This window comes from Vanacampus margaritifer, chromosome 2 (assembly GCF_051991255.1).
Source record: "Vanacampus margaritifer isolate UIUO_Vmar chromosome 2, RoL_Vmar_1.0, whole genome shotgun sequence".
In the NCBI taxonomy this organism is placed as follows: domain Eukaryota; kingdom Metazoa; phylum Chordata; class Actinopteri; order Syngnathiformes; family Syngnathidae; genus Vanacampus; species Vanacampus margaritifer.
This window is the reverse complement of record NC_135433.1, coordinates 37,928,376-37,950,027: the sequence shown is the minus strand read 5'-3', so window position 1 is coordinate 37,950,027 and position 21,652 is coordinate 37,928,376. Positions and strand designations below refer to the sequence as shown.

At 40.5% G+C, this 21,652-nt stretch overlaps 1 protein-coding gene across 20 annotated transcripts in view; it reads left to right on the top strand.

Moving 5' to 3' along the window:
- Positions 1 to 21,652, top strand: part of ptprfb (protein tyrosine phosphatase receptor type Fb) — a 257,682-nt gene that overhangs the window by 199,925 nt on the left and 36,105 nt on the right. For 18 of the 20 annotated variants that reach the window (XM_077555459.1, XM_077555456.1, XM_077555457.1 and 15 more), the window contains 2 exons: positions 184 to 408; positions 17,141 to 17,301. In XM_077555459.1, coding sequence (XP_077411585.1) covers positions 184 to 408; positions 17,141 to 17,301 — 386 coding nt within the window. The remainder of the gene's footprint in view (positions 1 to 183; positions 409 to 17,140; positions 17,302 to 21,652) is intronic. The other 2 variants (XM_077555444.1, XM_077555442.1) reach the window with 1 other exon arrangement.

Here is a 21,652-nt window from a genome sequence, read left to right as displayed (position 1 = left end):
ACTCAGGACAGACCACCTTTTGTTTAAATGTACCCATCATCACTTTGGTAGAGTTTCATCTTGGCCTCAGGAAAGATGGAAAGGCCAAAGTATGGCTGAGTTTGGTGTGAAGAACAAATCCGTCAATGTCCCCCACCGTTGCCCCTCTTTCTACCTAACAGAACAAATCTATTCTTTCCGCAGCTGCTGAAATCGAGCGAAGGCCCCGCACTGAGGCGGCGACGTCACCTGGACTCGTCCAAGCCGTACTTCGCCGCGAAGCTGGCCTCGCTGCCGCTCACCTTCACGCTGGGCGATGAAAAGCGCTACAACGGCTTCTACAACAAGCCACTGAGCAGCGGGCAGGAGTACGTCTGCTTCGTGCTGGCCGTCCTGCGATCCGAAGGCACCGACAGCGCCTCCAATTACGTAAGTCACACTCACACATTGCAGTGGCAATTGCGTCGCCGAAAAATTTTAGGCATATTTTTCGTCACAAACATTTTTTTTATTTCAGACAAAAATGAAGTGAAAACTAAAATAAAAGACATTCATTGAGACGATCATTATAACTAATATTGAGTGACAATTTCGTCTATGACTAAAACGAAAACAAAAACAGCACAGTGACGAATATTCACAAAATCCAATCAGAAGAAGAAATGAAACATGAAACGCGGGTGAGTGAAGAGAACCACTCAGAAACTGGTCACTGCACATTATTTATTGTTCAAACATGTTTATATTCATTACGCAGCTCTCAGGCAATTTTGCACTTTATTTCTTATTTAGGTAAAAACTACGTTTTAAGACTGCATATTATTGTTTAATTGTTTAATTGAAGCAAAGTTTAATAAAGACACAGTTGTGTTAAATGTGTCTTGCGTGTTAAACTACAGTTACAAATAGGTGTGTTATAAGTTTCTGTATAAAAGTTTAAATGTATGCTGAAGGAAAACATCGACTAAATTGTCAATTTACTAGACTAAAATTGGATTTAAACTAAAATACAATCAGATGATTAAATTCTAACGAAAACTTTCATTCATTTTAGTCAAAAGAATATAACTAAAACTAAATTAAAATTTGCTGTCAAAATTACCACTGACACATTGTTGATCAACCCTTAAGAGGACATCTTCAAGCCGTTGGGACTATGCTGACCAGTTTTTTTTAGTCATCTCTGTTCTCTGAGGATAATGTTCATGTAAAAAGAAAAATCTTTTGAAAGTTGAAATTCAGTTATCTTTGTTCCATAAATTAACAAAAATGTCACACAAAAATGACCAAAAATGTTTCTGTAAAAAATCTTTTTATTACTTATACCAACATTAAAATATTTCAGGTGGGCTCCTAGCTTTCCCCACACTTTTCACACCTTATACCTTATACTGTTACTGAACCGATAAGTGCGTGTCAATATAGATAGTGCATCATGATGTTTATGTAAAATAAATGTTTGTTAAAAATAAGTTGAATTTGGCCATAACTGATCAATTGATTGGCCTAAAATGACACATTTGTTCCTGAAATTGGAAATGCCATTTTCATCTCGCTTTTCTATTAAGTATATACGTATATAAGTATTTATTTTTTATTAATACTTCAATAATATACTTTAATGCATAATTAAAGCAACAGAAGTGTTCAAAGATTAACATAAACTATTTGTACAGAATAGTTTTGAGACAATTCTTGTTGTTCGGGCCAAATGAGGACATTTAAATGACTTGTTTAAGGGTTAAGCACCGACTGTTTCCATCAATACTCCGATGATAAATCCTTAATGCTTTGCAGTTTCGCCGAACACAACTTGTTGATGACATTTATGACAGTCTAAGTAGAAATAGTTTTTCAATTTCAGACCTAAAGCCTCCCCCTCATCTCGCCAAATTAAAAAGGAGTGGGCCCCGCGCCCGTTCGCCACTCCTCGCGTCTGACAAACTATTTAAGTTTATCGCCCATCCCCAGGCTCTAACTACGCCGCCGCTAAAGCGTGTCCAGAATAGGCGGCAATGGAGAGCCAAATCGCGCTTGTTTTTATTGCCACTTAGCCTTTAATACAGCCGCCTCTAAAAGTCATTGCGGCTTGTCCCGCTAAGCCCCCCCGCCCCACAGCCCACCCCCATTTGGCCCCGCCGAGTCCTGGGAGATGCGGCTTTTCGCAAAGCCCCTTACAAAACTTAGAAACAAGACGCTTTGGCTTTTTAAGTGGACACATCAAAAAAAGTGCCGGTGCAGCCCACCCCCTCCCCACTCATCCTCAAGGCCCTCCATGGGATGGTCAGCAGTCGACTTGACTCCGCGAAGAATGAGAGCCGGCGATTGCTTTGGGCTGCTGCTCGGCTCCACGCATGCATATTTAGTAGACGTTGCCTCCACCCACCCGACCAAGTGAGAGAGTGCAAATCTAGGCTCGTTGCTGCATTTACAATCGATGTATAGCACGGGTGTCACGGACCAGGTACACCAAAAGTCATGGTTCGGTACATAACTCGGTTTTAGTGTGAGGGTTCGGTTCCCATTGGGTTCAAGTAAGGAAAAAAATCTAAATATTGCAATAGTATATCTTACTAGAGACATGCACACGCCTCTTGTTCACCTTTTGAGAATTTGATATTTTGAAACTAAGCAACGAGTCCACTTAGTGAGTTTGTTCAAATGTTGTCGGCATATGACTTAAGGTGCAAATGCAAGGTAATCCCCCACTGAGCCCTGAAAATCAGCGCCTTTTCACCTATTTCTTCCATCCATCTCCTCTCTGCCTTTTCTCTGGGTCTCTTTCACCACCGTGACCAGAGCAGAGGAGATTGATTAGCACAGCTGGAGTTAAGAGGCAGAAGAGGGCCCGGTCACAGAGGGCCTAGGGAGGCTGTAAAGCAGGCCAGATTCCCTTGAAATGCTGCTTTAAATATCCCTGAGGCCCCCCTCATCGCCTGTAATCCCCCGCCCCTGTGAGTGGAAAGGGAGGGGTGTCCGAGGCTATAGTGGGCAAACTGTGATGCGCTCCAATTGGAAGGAGATGCTTGCTTGCTGAATAAACATTGTAGGATGTAAAGTCCATGTCGAACATTGACTTAAACTGAGAATTCATTTTGGTTTCAGTCTAAAATCTAAAGTAGTAGCATGAGCTTGTGTAATGAACAACAAAGAGTTACAACAAAACTGAAGCCGGACTCCGTTACTTTGTGTTTAATAAACTCAAAGTGCCGACAACTTTGGATAAAGTCGGGTGAGAAATTCAACGAATGAGCTACATAAATGAAAGTACAGATTAGTGGTTATTTTCAATGTAAAATATATAATAATGAATGTTTATTTCAATATGAAGCAGAAATTAACATCATGACAATTGTGCAAATGAGGAAGAAGACTAACAACTCCTCCTAAATATAGATCGAGTTGTTTTTACTTTGTTTTAATAAACTGAGTGTCGACAACTGTGGACTAAAGTGTGAATTAATGTTGATTTCAATGTAAGACATAAGGGTGCAAATGAAAGAGCAAAGTCATAATGGCATCCCAAATTCAGCCAGTCTCTCTTACTTTGCTTTAATATGCCAATAAATGTGGATTAAGTCATGTTCTATTCATCACATAAGGTAAACATTTATTTCAATGTAAAAAAAAAAGGTTAAAGAGTCTTTCGTCACAACTTTTTTTTTTTTAATAAACCCCAAAAACATTCATCCGTCACAACTTTGTTTTAATAAATCCAAAAAACATTCATCCAAACTACAAGGTAAATTTGATTATATTGAATATAAAATCAAAAGTAACATCATGAGTCTGCAAATGAAACATATCAAATCGCAACACTGTCCAAGGTGCAGCTGGTCACCATTAATTTATTGTAATGAATCCAGAGTGCCGACCAAGTCGGGGAACGTTCATCACATTCAATATGTGTTCATTTCATTCAGTCTAAGAGCCTGACCTGTCCTTGCTATCTTGTTTTGATCAAACCCATCAACATTCATCAAAACTACAACTTAAGGTTGGATTCAATATAAAATCTCAAATAACATCATGCACTTCATATATTTAGTCTTATGCCGCCATGTTACATTTGTCAAATTGTTTTTGACTAAATTAATGTTGATTTCTGTGTAATTGTTTGGTGTAACATTAAGTCACAACTGTATTTATTTATTTTTTTAATGGAGCCGAATTATTTGTCACTGTTCTAATAAGCCCCAATAAAATAATCGACAAACTTGGATTAAATTGGTTGAGGACATTTGAAAGTAATGATCTCTGTGTAAGCATACAACACAAAGAAAGTGAAAAATCATGTCGCCCGTGCTTAGTTAGTGCAGAAAAATGTTGATTTCAATATTAAAGATAAGGAATACCATGGTTACAATCTTTTAATAAAGAAAAGGAGAAAGGTGAGACTGTAGTGCAAGCTGCGATACGCTCGACTTGAAACGGGATGCTCGCCGGCTGTCCCCCTCGCCGCTCGAAGCCTGTCGGACACACTCGGCTGCATTTAATGGGATTCCGTATTTGTGTCTTTCTCTGCCAACCGCCCTTAACAGTGCAGCGCCCCTCCACCTTTAATCGCTCGCTTCAATCGTAGACATTTAGCCGCAGCAAGCAGCATGCTCATTGACAGCTCAACTAGTGTCCTCAACACACCTCAACAAGGTTTTTAATCACCCATGAATTGACACTCAGTGTGATTGATAACGGTATAGGATCAATATACCAGCAACTTAATGACAAGACTGCTTTTTGAATGGGATGGGAATGTGTTCATCTCGTGTATTGTCCGCACTGCAAATTGGAGTCACCAGACGGGGTATTTCAACACTACAACACACTATACTGGATGAAAACCCGTGTACAATCCATATCTTGATATCTGTGCAGCTAAAAAAGTGCAAACTTGTCAACACGCATTTAATGACCAATGAAAGGCCTGTCTTGTTGAAGTATACAACTTGAGTAATGCCTTCATATATCGCTCCAAAACCTCTATGTACCTTTCAGCATTAATGCTGCCTTCATAGATGTTACCCATATCGTGGGCGCTAAAACGCCCCGTACCAACACAGATAGGGGCTTTTGAACTTTCGCTGATAAAAATACAGATGTTCAAAATGTGGAATCTTCAGACCACAGCACACTTTTCCACACTCCAGTCCATCTCAGATGAGTTTAGATTAAAGAAGCCAGCAGCATTTGGAGACGTTGATATATGGCTTTTGAGTTTTAACTTGCATTTCTAGATGTAGCGAGCAACTGTGTTAACTGACAATGGTTCCTTAGTCTATGTAGCAATATCTTTTCCGTTTTTAATGCAATGCCGCCTGAGGGATTGAAGGTCACAAGCCAAAAATGGTGTTTTTTAGTCTTACTGCGCAGAGATTTCTCCAGATTCTCTGAATCGATGACAATAGATTATGAAAACTCACTACACTAAATTCCTTGCAACTGTACTTTTAGAAACGTTCTGGAATATTTGCTTATATGGTGTTTCACAAAGTGGTGAACCTTATCCTACCCTTCATTGTCTGGTCCAATGGTCCAAACAGTGCTTTTTGTTTTGTGTTTAATATCATTCCTTAACTTTCACAGTCTTTGTTGCCAGCTTTTTTAGAACGTGTTTCAATTCAAAATGAGAGAAAAAGAACAATAACATTCATCAGTTTGAATATTAAACATCTTTTGTCTGTGTAGTGTATTCATTTAAACATGAAAGTGATTTTCAAGTCATTGTATTCTGTTTTCACTTGTGTTTTACACAATGGAATTACAGTTTGTAGAACAAACACAAACAATCGGAGCACTCGTCGTTTTTTTAATTAAATTTTTTAAATGAACCCAAAAAGTTCTGACAATCTTGTATTAAGTCAGGTAAGAAAATCCTACATTTTAAACATGGAATTATACTACAAATTAAAATAATTTCAATACTAAATATGAAGTTTGCCTGTCGGATATAAATAAATAATTCCTCTCTTACAAAAATATAGTTTTACATGCAATGTCAGCATGTTTTCTTCCAATATTGAACTTGTGCTTAATATGCAATAAACTACCACGATACCCACCCCAAAGTTCACACTTGTGTTTGTGTGAGTCACGCGGTTTGGGATTAGCGAAAGTCATTACGCATAGTGGCTCTACACTTAAGTTAATTATATCAGGAGTCAGACTGGAACTAGCATTGAAAATGAGATTATTTTTCCCCGGCAGAACTACAGAGCTTGTCCTCTCACTGAACCGTCAGTCCAAATCTTTGACAAAAAAAAAAAAATCTGTGGGTTGCAGCACACTGCGTCAAAATCACACGGAATTTGTTTTTCCTCGCCTTCAAAAGTACGTGAAAATAATCTAATAAAGGTATGCGCTGTACTGTAAGCACAGTTTATTATTGCACCGGTCCTGGCGCACGGTGAAGGTGGTGATTACGAGGCGGCTGTCGCTGATTGCATCACAGAAGCAAGCGACTCGGCAGGCATTTGTTAACTGTAGAAACAACTCGTTATTAGACGTTAAACTACGTCACCGCTTTTTCGCCTCGCCGCCACCAAGACGTGGATCAAAGGGCAGCGCTCGACTTTTAATATACCTTTGTCTCGCAACGGCTGCAAGCTGCCAAGCTTGGAGGAGACGGCAAAGTGAGGAAGGAAGCAAGAAAGGAAGAGGGAGTAGTGCGCCTTCACGTCGCCCCAGAACCTGAGGCGGATAAACAAGCCTGGGGAAGTGTGAAATGGGATGATAGATGCTGCTGTGTATAAACAGTATCATTTAATGCGAGAGGCGCGCGAGGGAGGGGAGCTAGCATGAAATAGTGTGTGATGTGCCACAGAGAGGGCGGGAAAAAAAGAGGGAGGCCTTTCGTCCTGCACAGCCTGGGATGAGAGGCACAAGCAGAGATGACTGTAGTTAATGTCTTGTAATTGTATATTATTGTATCCTACAGTATATAAAAACAATACTTGTGCAATGTTTTATAAAGTGCTGTGATACAGTAAGCCCTCAGTATTCACAGTTCATAGGGACTTAGCACTGACATGGATAAAGATAAACCATGAGGAACTCCCCCTCCAAAAGAAAAAAAGAACATTTTGCATTTACCTCTATTAATTATTGAAACCGTAAATATACCACACACTGTGATCCCACAACAGTAAAACTCCTTTTATAACATTAGCCCTAAAACTAAAAGCCTTGAAGATTATTTGAATTTTGTTGATTTCTACCCCAAATGCTCGTGTACATGCATTTGCGGCGGAGATGGAAAGGAACCCCGACTGTAATGACGTTTTCATGAAATTTGTATGGCCTGGTCATACCAGCGTCTGTACGGAATGTGAGCGCCATCGAGCCTCTGGTCTCAGGTAATGACCAATCGCAGCTCACCTGCTTTCTGGGTTTGGTTGTGTGGCGTTCCCCTTAGCTACTGCGATGTCATTTTCAGTCGACACCAAGTTTCAAAATGGCTGCCACCTGGGATGGGAAAAAACTGGTGGATTTTGCTGTGCTATAATGATAGTGCAGTAATAAGAACACCGTAGACTAGTGGAGCGCATGGAACATATTGTAAAGAAAATTTTGACTTGACTTCCCCTTTAAGGTGTTTCATAAAGAGCACGAAAATCAGTCCAAAATCAGAGTCAGTGAAGCTGAACCTCAAATTTTCCTGCTTGCAAAGTCGTATCAGAATCGTAACAGGTGGAACCTTTTCCTGGTTTGAGCCAATATCAGACGTGGAACAACAGCTGTAGCCAGGTTAGTCTCAGCTCGCTGTTTTGTAGGTAAGGTACACATTCGGGATGGGCCATTGAAGTCGAGCCATGAATTTGCCAGCTTCCGAAGCATCAGAGTTGTAACTTAGGCGGAATGACATCTGTAGCCCCTCTCACACTGGCCACATGAAGAAACTTTTTCCTGGCTCACTATCTTGTATGTAAGGTAGTGATGTGGCAAGATGGGACGTTGAAAGTTGTCTCGAAAATTTGCAGCCTTTGGATGTGGTATCAGAAGCGAAAACTGTACGGCTATAGCTGGGAGTTCCACCCACAACTCACTGGTCATGCCCCTTTGTGTTGAAAGCAATAGTCCCTCCCATGCAGCAATTCATCCGAATGCGTCAAGCCGCAATGGCCGTGTGAGAGCACACTTGTGCAAGTTCTGGATGAAAGGCACAGGCGGACAAATGCCAGCTGTACCGAGGCTTTGTCTGATGCGCAGTGTGGAAGGGGCACACGATCATTCCACTTTTTGTCTCTTCAATGACTTCCTCTCGCCTCCCTTCCGGCTGTGTCACGCTCGGATGAGGAGCAGAGCGTGGGCTTCCCCGGGGGAGGCAGCAAGTCGACTCATAATGGCCGTCTTTGCACGCGTGTGTTTGTTTTTGCGACTGCACGCCCCCCTGCGGCTTATTTAAGCCACTTTGGGAAAGACAAGAGGCTCGCAGGGTCAACAGCCAGTCGAAACAAATGTGTTGATATTTTTCCCTGCGCACTGCGGATTGGGAGCTCCAGGGATGGTGGCGAGGTGGGGTGTGTGTGTGGGGGTGGGGGCTGGTATGTAGCCCACGGGCCAGATCACAGACTGGATATAGTGCAACGAGCAGAACATCTCTTACTCGGGTTGTCTCCTTGCTTGCTGCCAGCTTTCATCAGCTGCTACTTGAGTGTGGGAGTTACAACTTGCGGCTGAAAACTCCACCAATCGTTCATGCATGCTATTTGTGAATCTAAAAATCACAAAAAAAGTTGACATGTTTGGTACCACTTTTTTCAGACCAATGCTACTTAATTTTTGATACATAAAATGTCTATTGAAGCAATGACAGGTATTTTTAAAGAGACAAACAACTCTGAATTTAGGATTCATGTGAAACTTTAGTAAGTTGAAGCGCTATGTTTATGTTGCCAGTATACTTCATTCAATAGGGAAAAATAGGCCTGAATAATAACACCATTCACTATTCTTATTAGTGCTGTCAAAAGTTAAAAGTGTTAGCTCATTGATTAATCACAAAAAAATATTGCAATAGTCATGTATTAACACAAAATAATCACACTATTAATTTTGACCGCAGATGATGCTTTAGCTTGACAGTGGATGGTTATGTTATAGGTAGCACAGATTGTGTTTGAGCAGTAAACGTAACTACATGCATTAAAGTAAAGCATTTAATAAATATTTGCATATGACATTCAGGAATATTTGTTCATATCAGAATTATTATCAACTGATTAGAAAAAGAGGACGATGTGTGCAGTGGATCAAAAAATGTTTGAAGATGTCCTCATAACATTAAATGACATAACACTAAACATTAACTGAAGGAATTAACACAAAACTGGTGTTCTTCAAATTTGGTGAGCATAAAATGTTGATTAAAAAGCCGTTTTTAATTAAGTGATTAATCATGATTAATCAAAATTTTAAGATGTGATTAATCTGATTTTAAAAAAATCAATCCTTTGACAGCTCTAATTCCTATGCATGAAATATCGTAATGTAGAAAGTCATAATGCCACCTAAATTGAGTTAGCAAATACACATGTAATGTTGCTAGCAGCACACTAACATGTAACAACGCACTCTAAGCATTATTATAAACCTTATAAATATACATATAGTTACTGTATATAATTTTCATCTTAATGGGCATATGAAAGGATGGACATGGATAGAATTCAAATGGGAAAAAAACGCTCTGTCAGCCATGTGGAAATTCAGTTAGCAAATAAATGTATAATGTTGGTAGCAACACACCAATAATGCATGTTAAGCATTAAAATAAACCTTATAGACATACATATACTTAAAGGCATTGCATCGTAATGGGCGTATGAGAGGATCAACATGGATACAGTTCTTTTAGAAAAATGCATATCATTTTTAGTTCTCTCATAGTTAGTTCCCTACTAAAAAGCCACTACCGCAGGTCCTCCACCTCATTAGACTGGACCCTGATTAACACTTTCACTCTACCCACCAAGGTCATCTAAAATGCTAATAACACCGTTTCTCATTTGAATAGAAAAAAAGGTTTTGATAGTCTGATGAATCTCATTCACACGACCCATCAAAAGCTAGTCTTATCTCAACATTTTCCGGATTTTAAATTTTTTTGTGTGAAAGTTACTTGTTGCTGTCAAGTACTTGATACATCAATAACATTTAATACCACCACTGACATCATTCTCATGCATCTAATTATTGAAAGGCAGGCTTTAGTCTTGATCTTCCGCCTTGCTGCGGGGTTTGTGTGAAAGTCACAGGCGTAAAAAAAAAAAGAAGTCACTTTTAGTTACATTTGTGTACCAAAGACACTGATAAGCCCCTTTCACTCTGCCCGTGAATTCCATGAATTCACTGCTTTTCCCCCTGATGTTGCGGTTCCATGTCAAAAGTACTGGCACAATATGACAAAAGGACTAAGGCGAACATAAAATTTCCCAGCTTCCGAGGTAGTACCCGAGACGTAGCATAGCCAGGAGAGGTGAGTAGAAACAGGACTGCCGGTATTAGTCTTTGTCCCATCACAAACACAATCTTTCCCGGTGGGTGGTGTCTGTTCGGTGCTGGATTTCACTTTCCTTTCTTTTCTTTGGTCCTTCCTCGGGTCTCCTGACGGCCTCACGACTCTGGCTGGATTCGGAAGCGTTCGGTTTAGGTGAAGGGTATGGGATTTTTTTAATAGGTTTTAGGTGAACTAATGAATACACACTCACACGCATGCACATACACATACTCACCCACATACAAAATAAAAATGTATTTAAAAAATATATATATAGAAAAGAAAGAAGAAAAGAGAAAAAAAAAGGAGAGAAAAAAACAATCTTTCAGATACTTGAAGATAAGTTGTCAAAAGTCTAGTCAAGCGGGGTCCTTTTGAAGACCATTAGTCTTTGGCCTGTCATGAACAAAAAGTTTCACTTAAGAAAATGAGTCGTCAAGTTCCAGTTAAGCCAAGCCTTTGTAAAGACCGTCTCTGGCCTGGAACAAACAAGAATACTCACACCCTTGAAGATAATTTGTCATGGTCCAGTTAAGCGGGGTCCTTAAGAAGACAATTGGATCCTTGGCCCGTATCAAACAAGTTTCACATACTTGAAGATAAGTTGTCAAGGTCCAGTTAAGAAGACAATTGGCCTGTCACAGAAACACCCGATGAGATTTTGTCTCATCATAAACACACTAGATAAGATCAGTTCTGTCTCATTCTGAGTGGTGTGCGGAGGTTCCGATTATCTTCAGGGACAAATGCGCAATGACACACTTACGGGACAGGCAACAGAGGGCTTCCTGTTCCGACCGTAGGGTAGTAACGGGCAGCACGCTGTGGCCCAATGGGGGATCCTGGGAAAATAAACTTTTTTTTTCCTTTTCTTTTTCTAACCCTGTGGCGTAACAAATGACTGCAGCTGTGATTTTTGAGAGGAAGATCGCAAAGGAAGGCCGTTGTTAAACAGAAGAGGATTTTTTTTTTTCATCTGTCACAGCAGAGGACTTGGGATCATCCAATTGAACCGAAATCACTCAAATTTGATAAAAGCCTGGTCACGCAGCAGATCCAGTGAGAGGCATCACAATGAATTGACCATTGTGGAGTCAGTCATTTTCTGCTTCTTCGGCCTCGCTGCAATAAAGAGACCTTTTTTTTCTTTCTTTTTTAACATTCCGTGTCATCAAGCGTTTCAGCTCATTGGCGTGTAGCTTGTAAACAAGAAGGCCATGGCGGCTCTGGTAAACTTTTCTTTGCGACTCAGTCATATAAATCCAATCAACATTTCACAGCGTTAAATGCTGTGATCTCATTCCCACTTTATGGTTCGACTTGCAAATGCCTCGCAGTAATTACGCTGCCACTCAAAAGCTTTAATGCGCCTTCTCAGTCCAAAGCAACTAAGTGTCTTTGTGTAAATTTGCAGTTGCTCATATTGTGGTCAGGGGCATTTATTTACCCAACTGCACCAGAAAATGCCAGGATACAATTTTGGGTAAGGCACATATTACTACTCAGGAGGGGGGCAGTCGGTGCCCTACTTATTTTGCGCCTCTGATACTGTCTGCGAAGCATGTTTTGTTCTTGTTTTTACCATGTTTATTTAGAAACGTTTTCAATGAACAACATACAACAAACAGTGACTATCAATTCCTGTCAATTGTTGGCTTTCCACTAATTGTCACCTTGACACATAGGAGACAAGATATACACATACATTAAATACCCAAGGAAGAAAAAAAATCACATGAAGAAATGTATGACAAACTGTACATTTGTATACTCTACATGTGTACATTTCCCCCAAAACGTGCACTATACATATCGCAATGCATACATACAAACACCTTGAAGTACTTATCCTTTTTTTTTTAATATAACCAAAGTCCACATATACATCAAATGATGACAGAAGGAGTAGGGGTCGACTATAATTTCAAGTGTTCTAAAATTGGCTTCCATACTGTACAATACAAAACTTTTGGAAGTTGCTTGATACCTTGTATCTTATTTTTTCTATATGTAACACTCCTACAAATTCCCTAAGCCAGATTTCAAAGTAGGGTGGGACATCAGACTTCCGTAATTTCAAGATGCACCTTTTTGCTATCATCATGCCATAAGCACCCACAAAAGTCTTATCATGATCCAATTTTTGCAATGAAACTAAACTGAGCAATTATGGGGTCAGGATCAATGGTTATTTTGAGAACCATTTAAATATGTAATAATGTGCTATCCGTTATCTTACATCTTTTACATAGAGGTGATGTTTGTGGGAATATTTTGTTTAACCTCACCTTCGATTAATAGAACCTGAGAACTACTTTATACTGAATTATCTGTAGCCTAGAGTTAACAGAACATTTTTGAATGTCACTCAGCGCTCTCTGCCATATATGGTCCCTAATTGTTATGTTGAGATCCTCTTCCCGTTTTTGCTGAATCAACGATGTGGAACGAGTCTATTTGCTCAAAAAAAAGTTTTACTAGTGAAGAGATTAAACTTTTAAATTCCGAGGGCCCCATTAAGATTTTAAACAAAGGGAGACTTTTAAATGTTGGGATACTCTGCCTGACTACTCTTCGATTGTAAGAATCTAAAAAAATGACCTTTAGGCAAATACAATTTTATTTGTAATTGTTCAAATGAACAGAATTTGTTATCAATATACACATTTTTAATCGACTCTATACCCATGGCTCCATTCTCTAAAAACAGGATCCGTAAATGAGGGAGCAAAAGTATGATTATGGAAGTAGTCCAAATCAGTACTCCATGTGAACACAAAAAAACAAATATACAAAACATACACAGAATCCCTCACTCCACTCTGCCCTACTTTCCAAAACAAAGCAGGGCAAAAAACAACTAACATCTGTCTAAGGGGTACTTCTAACAGTACTTAGTAATTAAACCACTAAGCTGTTAAAACACAAATAACTACTTCCTAAAGTGAACTCATCTAAATGGGGTAAAAAAAAAGTCAATAAAATAAAACGCCTATCGTATATTGACCTTAAAAATACAAGGCACTGTGGCTTTGAAATCAGCAAAGACGATACATCCAACTAACTCAAAGACAGGACTTATTTTGGTCAAAAATTAAAACCTTAGAAAGTGTTACCTGAAATGATCATTCAATATGACCAGAAAATTAAAAAGTGTCCAAGGATCAAATGTGGATCGCATGAGATAATCAGTGTCCAGCGCCAAAGTTCTCTTCAATCTTCCTTGTTGGTCACCAAATTGTCCGCAAAGATCTTCACCTCCTCCGGTGTGTTGAACGTAGTTGTCACGTTGCCATGGGTAACCCGAAGACGAACAGGATAGATGAAACCCGTGCGATGACCCGCAGCCTTCAATTTCTTCCTTGTGTCCTCGAAAAGTTGACGTCTCACAATCTCAACAGGGAAATCCGGGAAAATGTGAATGCGGTGTCCATTGTACATTAAAGGAAAGTGTTCCATTGCCAACCGCTTAATGAGCTCCTTGACGCGGTTACTGTGGATCCTCGCTATCAAAATACGAGGCTTGTTAGCAGACTTAGCTGGCTGGCTGCCTAGCCTGGGAGCCTTCAACAGGCTTCGCAAAGTGCTCATGACCAAAAAGCAATGGCATCAACTTTGACGCAAAGTCCACTGGATTCCCAAGTTCGGCATTTTCTGGCAGATTCACAAATGTAATGTTCTGTCGTCTGGAACGAGCCTCCAAGTCGGTGACTTTTGCCTGCAAAGCCTTGTTAGCTTCTTCCAGCCGCGCAGCCTGTTGCTCCAGTTTAGCCAACTTAGTCATGGTCACTTTTTGCTTCTTCCACCGCAGACAAACGCCTTCATGCTCTTTCAAAATGACCTGGTTTTCCTCCAGAGCGGACTGCAAAGCATTACATCTCTCGTCCGTTTTCTGGCTCATTTCCCCAATAGCAGCGAGCACGGCCGCGGTATCGGCTGAGGGCCCAGCAGCTAGCCCGGTTAGCATATCGCTCCCGTGCGCTTCATTGGCTTCTTCCGTGTTTTTTTTAGTTGGACATGGTTTCTTCAGGGCCATTTCCAGCAGCAAACTGTTAATCAACATTAAGCGTTAAATACCTTCACATTTAAGGTGTTTTAAGCATATAAAACTCAGATTGTAGTAGGAGCACACTACAAACGCGTCTATTCACACATGTGCGTCGTGTCGACCCCCCCTCTGCAAAGCATGGTTACTGAGGAACATGAAATGTGGTATGCCTATCCATCATGAGTATACCCCTATGCCCAAAAATTGTCCATTTTGGTTAGAGCCCTCCATTTTAGGATTATTATTGTCTATTTCCAGGGGTTCTTCAAAATTGAAGTAAAGGTTTTGGAAAGTTATGCCCCTGATGCCAGTTTCACTTCGAACCATGGAATTTGTTTGGCATACCTGTCTGATCCATGAGGACTGTCTCAAAAACCAATGGCTAAAAAGCCACAGGAAGTCGGACATTTTGGTTTTAGGTTGATTTTTTAGTCAAAGTGTACATTTTGTAACATCCCCTGGAATATTTAGAAAAATCAGTCCACAGAGGCAGATTCTCAACATAAAATTTACAAGGTGTGTCAGTCATGTAGTTCCACAAAATTGTCTCGAGAATCAATCTCTGAAAACACACAGGAAGCCCACCATTTGTGTTTGGAGCAGCCATTTTAGAGTTATTGTTGGTCACTTCCTGGCAGGATTTTAAATACAATTTGATTTGTTTATTTTTTAAATGCATGCATGCTTGAAGTTGAACATAAAAATTGTTCAGCATGTCTAACATAAGTAGATCCACAAAAAAGTCTCAAGAACAAATGCCTGAAAAGACAAGGAAGTCGGTCAATTTGGTTTGAAGCGGCCATTTTATGGTCATTTTTGTTCAAACATTCCATTTGGTTGCATCCTCCATGTCTTTTTTGAAAATTCAGGCCCTGAAGCCAGTTTTCGTTTTGAACATGAAATTTGCTTGCCGTGTCTTATCATAAGAAGCCATGCCTGAAAAGTCACAGGAAGTCTGCCATTTTGGTTTGAAGCGGCCTCTTAGGGTCATTTGGATTCATTTCTGGGATCCTTATACGCAAACTTCCCAACAGATTTTAGTCGACCTCTACCAAACTTGAACCTTATGCACTTGAAATATGGACAACACTAACTAAATGGTGAGGGACTTAAGTTTTCCTTATTGCGTTTCAGTGTAGCATGGCAACATTTGATGACTCGGCATAAAACGCACTACTCCAATAAGTCTACCTCATAAGGTCAGTGCTTGATCGAACATCTTGGTCCCACCCTGAAAAGATTCTTGGGCGCCCTCTATTGGTAAAAAAATATTATTGCAATAAGAGCTTCGTTAATTCAGTCACTGTTGTTTGTCACCTTTTCACTTTCACACTTGACTTCTCGTGTGTTTGTGTGTCCACATTTTCACTCACCCGCTGCTCACATTTTCTCTGCTCAAGTTGCGATAACAGAAGTATATATGCGACTTTGAGCCCATCTCGGTTTATCTTTCCAATTAATATCTGCCTTTGTGCCGCAGAGAGGGCCGCTGTGCCGCTAATGATGCGGATTACCGCCGCCTGCCGGTGCCGCCGCACGCTGGGAGCCAGATTCCCCCCGCCAGGGCCCGCGATCTGTCACCCGTGGCCCTCCTCCCTTCCCAAACCGCGTCCCCACCTTGCCGCGCAATGAGCAGCCCGCTGCGCTCTAATGATGAGAAGCTTTTCCGCGCTCTCGTCTGTCACCTCGCTCTCCCGCTGTACCTCCAGCTCACACCTTCCCCCCTCCGCCTCATCTTCCTCCTCCTCACCGTAATTTGAAGACGAAGGACCAGGGAGGGGGAGACGTCTCATTTACACGCCATTGTCGCCCCCACCTCCCCTCGCTCAACCGTCATGCCGCGCACACTAATGAAGGAGAGGCGATGCCCCCTATTTATCTTGAGCGGAACCCGAGGGTAGGAGGGACATTTTTCTGCCTCCCCTTGCTCACACTGCTCAAGTCTCATCTGGCTGCCTTGGATCATTCTGGTGTGAAGCGGTGGAAAAACACATGCTAAGCCAGGCAAGCTTCTGTTTGGGGTTAGGTCAATTTTTTATTTTATTTTACCTTGCTCCATCATCTACTCGTGACCGACCTCAAGTCATCATAGAACAGTTTTCACAGTGATGCTTCACATTACACCATCAGTAAAGCAACCATTACATGTCTTTTGACCAAGGCAGAGGGTTGCGAAAATATTAAATGGCTTCAATGATGATTTTAGACATTTTCCCCTTAAATGTGTGAACTGTAATTCGAAAGGAAGATATGAGGTCAATTGTTTTAAAGGGAAAACGAAACACCAATTGTTCATATAGGCAATGAGAAGCATTTCTAGTGGGTGTGTCACTTAATAACTAGCATTAGCTAGTTACTAGCGTTTACAGTACAATGAAATTGGCAAAGATGAATCCTTTCCTTGACTCATATTTTTCTGACTGGAAGATGTATTAGATGTAGCTCAACTAATGTTTGGGATTTTCTGAAATCCTGTTTCTCTCACTGCATGTTCTGAACTCCTGTTTCCACACATCCGTCATAGAATGGCTGTAGCTCAACTATCCATAGCTGTCAAGTTTGTTATACAACAAATCTCTGAAATCTTCTGAAGTCTGACTTCACATATTTTTTCCCAGCAGATGACGTTTTCAGCCAGTCCCTATTCGGACCTCATCCAGGTCACCACGCAGTCGCTGGCTCAGGGGGCGGAGCAGACGGAAATGCTGTGGGTGATGGGCCCTGTGTTTGCCGTGGTGCTCATCATCAGTGTGGTTATAGCCATCCTGCTCTTTAAGAAGTAAGTGGCTCTCTTTATTTTTTTATGTCAAGTAATGATCTGTGATCTTCACTTTTTGAAAGGCCCAACGTGCTTATTGTGCTTCTTAATTCATCGGACTGTTGACTAGTAGCCTAATGTGGTTGCATGATTTTGTAATGGAACTAAAATATTTGCTATTTTTCATGTCATTCCTAGTTGCTTTTTGCAGCAAATTCAAACCTATAGTTCCGATAAGAAAAATATAAAAATTCTATGTATCCAAAATGTTTCTCAACAAACGATGATGTCAAACTCTTTATTATACTGGCCACAATATCTCGCCTACTCACCCAAAAATTGTCACTCCACCAAAAACTGCTGTTGCAAAATATTATTCACTTAGCTCAATCTTTTAAAATAATCTAAGCCCGAACGATACACATCAAATAATTATATTTGGCGTATATTAACCCTTTATTAATTGTGGACCAGGACTCCAAATGAAATTAATACAGATAATTGCCTTTGTTTATGTTAAGATAAATGTGGATTATTACTTGTTTTTGGGAACAAATCGTGCCTTTTTTCTTCCCTCAATTGACCATTGTTTGACGATTCTCCTATCCTGATGAGTCATTACATTTCATAAGAACAACAAGTGTTGAAAAGCCATCCTGTTCTCCAGTCAGCCCCTGCACCGCCCCACAGTCCACTAAGAGACTCGACAAAGCTTGATTTCAGGCCTGGAGACAGCCCACCGCTGCGCCTCCGCCGTAGCCCTTTTCTTCACGCCGACAGATTGACAGGAGGGAGTGTGGGCTGGAAGCTGTGAGCCCTTTTTTTGTTTTTTGCTGCCAATAAAACACACAAAGCGATAATTGAGTTCTCGCCGGAGCGGTTGTTATTGCTACCTGTGCGTTTGCCATACTCAGAACCTGCAATGGGGTTGTTCATGGAAAAGTGGCCTCATGCTTGAAATTTTCAAAGAGTTGGATTAAAACAAGAGGATAACAATTGCCTATTAATCCCCTCCTTCCCTTTTCTTCATGAACGCAGCAAACAGGAGAGGTGGGTACTGTCACTCATCAGCAGTCATGTGTCCTCCATTTGTGTTGTGTGGTCGTCACTGTGGGTCTGTTTCCTCTCGCGTGCAAAATGATGACAAAATGGAGGGGAAGCAGACTAAATTGCTGTGTCAAGTCATATTTGTCGAGTTTTAACAGGCACAGGAAGCAACAGACTCCATCTTTGATAAATAGGGCAAACAAGTCCCATGAAATTAGTTTATAACGCAAGGTGGACTCTTAAGAAACACACCAACATCAACAACATCAAGAAACTAGAGCTGCGGGCAGCTATAAAGGGCCACTTTGGGGTACTGGCACGTTTGGGTAGTTGCACATTCGAAGCAGAAATTATTTGAAAATGACATAATAAACCTTTACATATTAAGGATTGTTTTTTTGCCAGGTGTGATGTGTGTGCAAAGCTCAATGAGTTTTGATCAATTTTAAGACCCTCAAAAATCAGCCTCCGTTTTATTTTTGGGCAATGAGTTGCCCCCATTTTAAAGTACATATACAACATCATCGTTAGTTTTACTCATAGCACAATATTGCTTTTATTGTCCATAGAGGACATAATAAATGAATAAATAAATAAAAAGTACTTACTTTATCAACTTTATTTACTTACAAAAGTATAATAATTTGGTACAAATATGAAACTACCTTATGTGTCGTAATTTTTTGGGTCGACCCAAGGGCTAGGTGGCGCTATATTTATAACTGACTATTGTCATAGAGATACCTTCAGGTCGTGACTATAAACATACAAGTGAAGTTTGGGAATTTTTTTTAAGCATGTACCGAGGAATTATTACGTATTTCGTATTTCATGGAAAAGGAAATATGAAACAAAAAATATGATGCCCTGGCCCGTCATCTAGTACAACTCAAGATTTTTTTCCCCCTTTTGTTGGCCTAGGTCTTGACATGGTCCAGGCCAAGTTTGAAGTCAGTCGGATCAAACGTGTACGAGAAATGGGCAACAGAATGCCCCCTGTAAATGTGCAAAAATCAGCAACAAACGGACATTCGTAACTCACTTCCTGTTTATTTTAGCCTATGGGTCCAAGAGACTTTTTTGTAGGTCTTGAAATCCCTCATATACCCCCCAAAAAATTATGTAGATCTTACTTAAACGTACAACCGGGGCTGCTTCGTTAAAAAAATTCTAGGGGGCGCTAGTGAGTAATTTTTGTAAAAATCGCCCAATACACAGTAAAATGTTGCTCATTTTGCCAGGCCTGATATGTGTGCCAAGTTTCATGAGTTTCTGTGCATGTTTAGGCCCTCAAAATCTGCATTGTTTTCTTGGCGAACAGTACCTTGCCACGCCCACAACAATTCGCAAAAACTCACAAACTTAGTGTTATGACATCATGAAGGCCTTAACATTCTTCTGAGCAAATATGAGGTAAATCCAGTTAACGTGGTTGGTGGAAAAAAGTTGAAGAAAAAATGTAAATAAATAAAAATGCCAGTAGATGGCGCTATCAGTACGAATAAATATAAGTTTGTGGATGCATTCAGACCTGAAAAGATCTGAAATTTTGAAAAGATAGGATCTTCTGGGTCAAGTTACTGCAGCTTTTATTGTCACGGTGAATCATCAGACTTCGCTGCGCCGTAACGGTCACGCCCTTTGGCGAAAAGTTACAATACTCTGTGTTGGGCATGATCAATATCTTAAGGCTTTTCTGACAAAATTGCAACTGGATTTCTCAAACGGGCTTGGCACAATAGATAAAAATGTAAAGTATGAAATTTTTTGTCACCACTTGGTGGTGCTACATGTATAACCGAATATTATCATATAGATGTTTTCAGGCTATTAAGATGCATGAGAAGTTTGGGATTTTTTTGGAGTTTGTACAGCGGAGTTATTAAGCATTTCCTCTTTTTTGATGAAGGAATTATTAACTCTTTGACTGCCAGACGTTTTCAGAAACGGGTTGTCGCCAGTGCCAGCCGATTTAAGCATTTTGACTGATCTTTCAAGGTCCACAGAAAATGTTGTGTTTGGATTATGGAAACACACATCCAACCAAATGAAAGATTGGACTCTCATCTTTCATCAGAAAAAAAAAGTTTGTTTCTACCGTATTCCGTTCTTCAGTAATCAACAATAGAAAATGGTTACTTTCACCGAAATTCTCTGTTTTGAAACAAAAAGCGGCGAAAACAAGCTTTTGGTGAAACGATGTTATTTCATGCACTCTAGTGAATTGTACACTTCTTTTTGTCCATGAATGATGCCTCAAACACCTAAATAGTGCTTTACTTTAAAAGGCTTTCACCAACAATGAAAAAGTGCTTTTAGTTTGCAAAATACGTTTATTTCCATTCAACAGTGTAACAATTTGACAAAACAATTTACAAATGTGTGCAACTGTGGTACTACTTACAATTATGTGGATGTTTCAAATACAGTTTTTCTTTTTGTAACGCTCTCCTGCGTGCAAGGAGACGCCGCTGGACTCACACAACAGTTTACTTTCGCATTTGTCCGTTTCGCGTGCAAACGTTACACTTTCTTGACGGCCTTTTTTCCGGGGAATAAATAGCAAGTAGCAGACTGTACACACTCCTCCGATGAATATGCATTGGACTCGGGGCACTCTTCGTCGTCCGATTGAACGTCCGCCTGAGCGTTGTGCTCCGTGTTTTCCGGTGTCAGCATCGCTCGCCCGTGAACCTTTATAACGTCGTCATAGCCGCCGCGTCAGCGCTTCCAACTTCGGCGTCAACCTCGAAATCACCATCATCATCACCGATGATGATCATCGTCGTCATCAATGTGCTCTTTATCGTTGGTCGATGTCTTTGAAAAAAACGGCTCGACCGTGAGCTGCTTGCAAGCGGCCGCCATTATGGCTTCTTCAGCCAATGTCCCCTCAACACTCTAGCCCCGCCTCACGTCTTCTACTGACGCCCACCCAATCTTGTCAAAAGAGAGTCATTGCTGCCCTCTAGGGGCCAAAAATAGTCATTAGGCACAACAGACTTGCTGGAAACTTTCACCACAAATGCGGAAGGATTCCCTCTACCCGTTTCAAAAAAAAAAAATGGGTGGACGTCTTTTAACGTCTTTGGCGCTCCTCCGTAGGTTTTTGCAGAATGTCATTTAACGTCTTTGGCAGTAAAAGAGTTAAAGGCAAAATTTCATATAGTATTTAAAAAAGTCAACATTTTTTCCCCAGTTGTTGTCCCAGGTCTTGAGATGAATCTTGCCAAGTTAGAAGTGTATTGGATGAAAACTGTTGGCAAATGGGCAAAAAGAATGACCACAGTGAATGTGCCAAAATTGGACATTCAAAAATTCATAG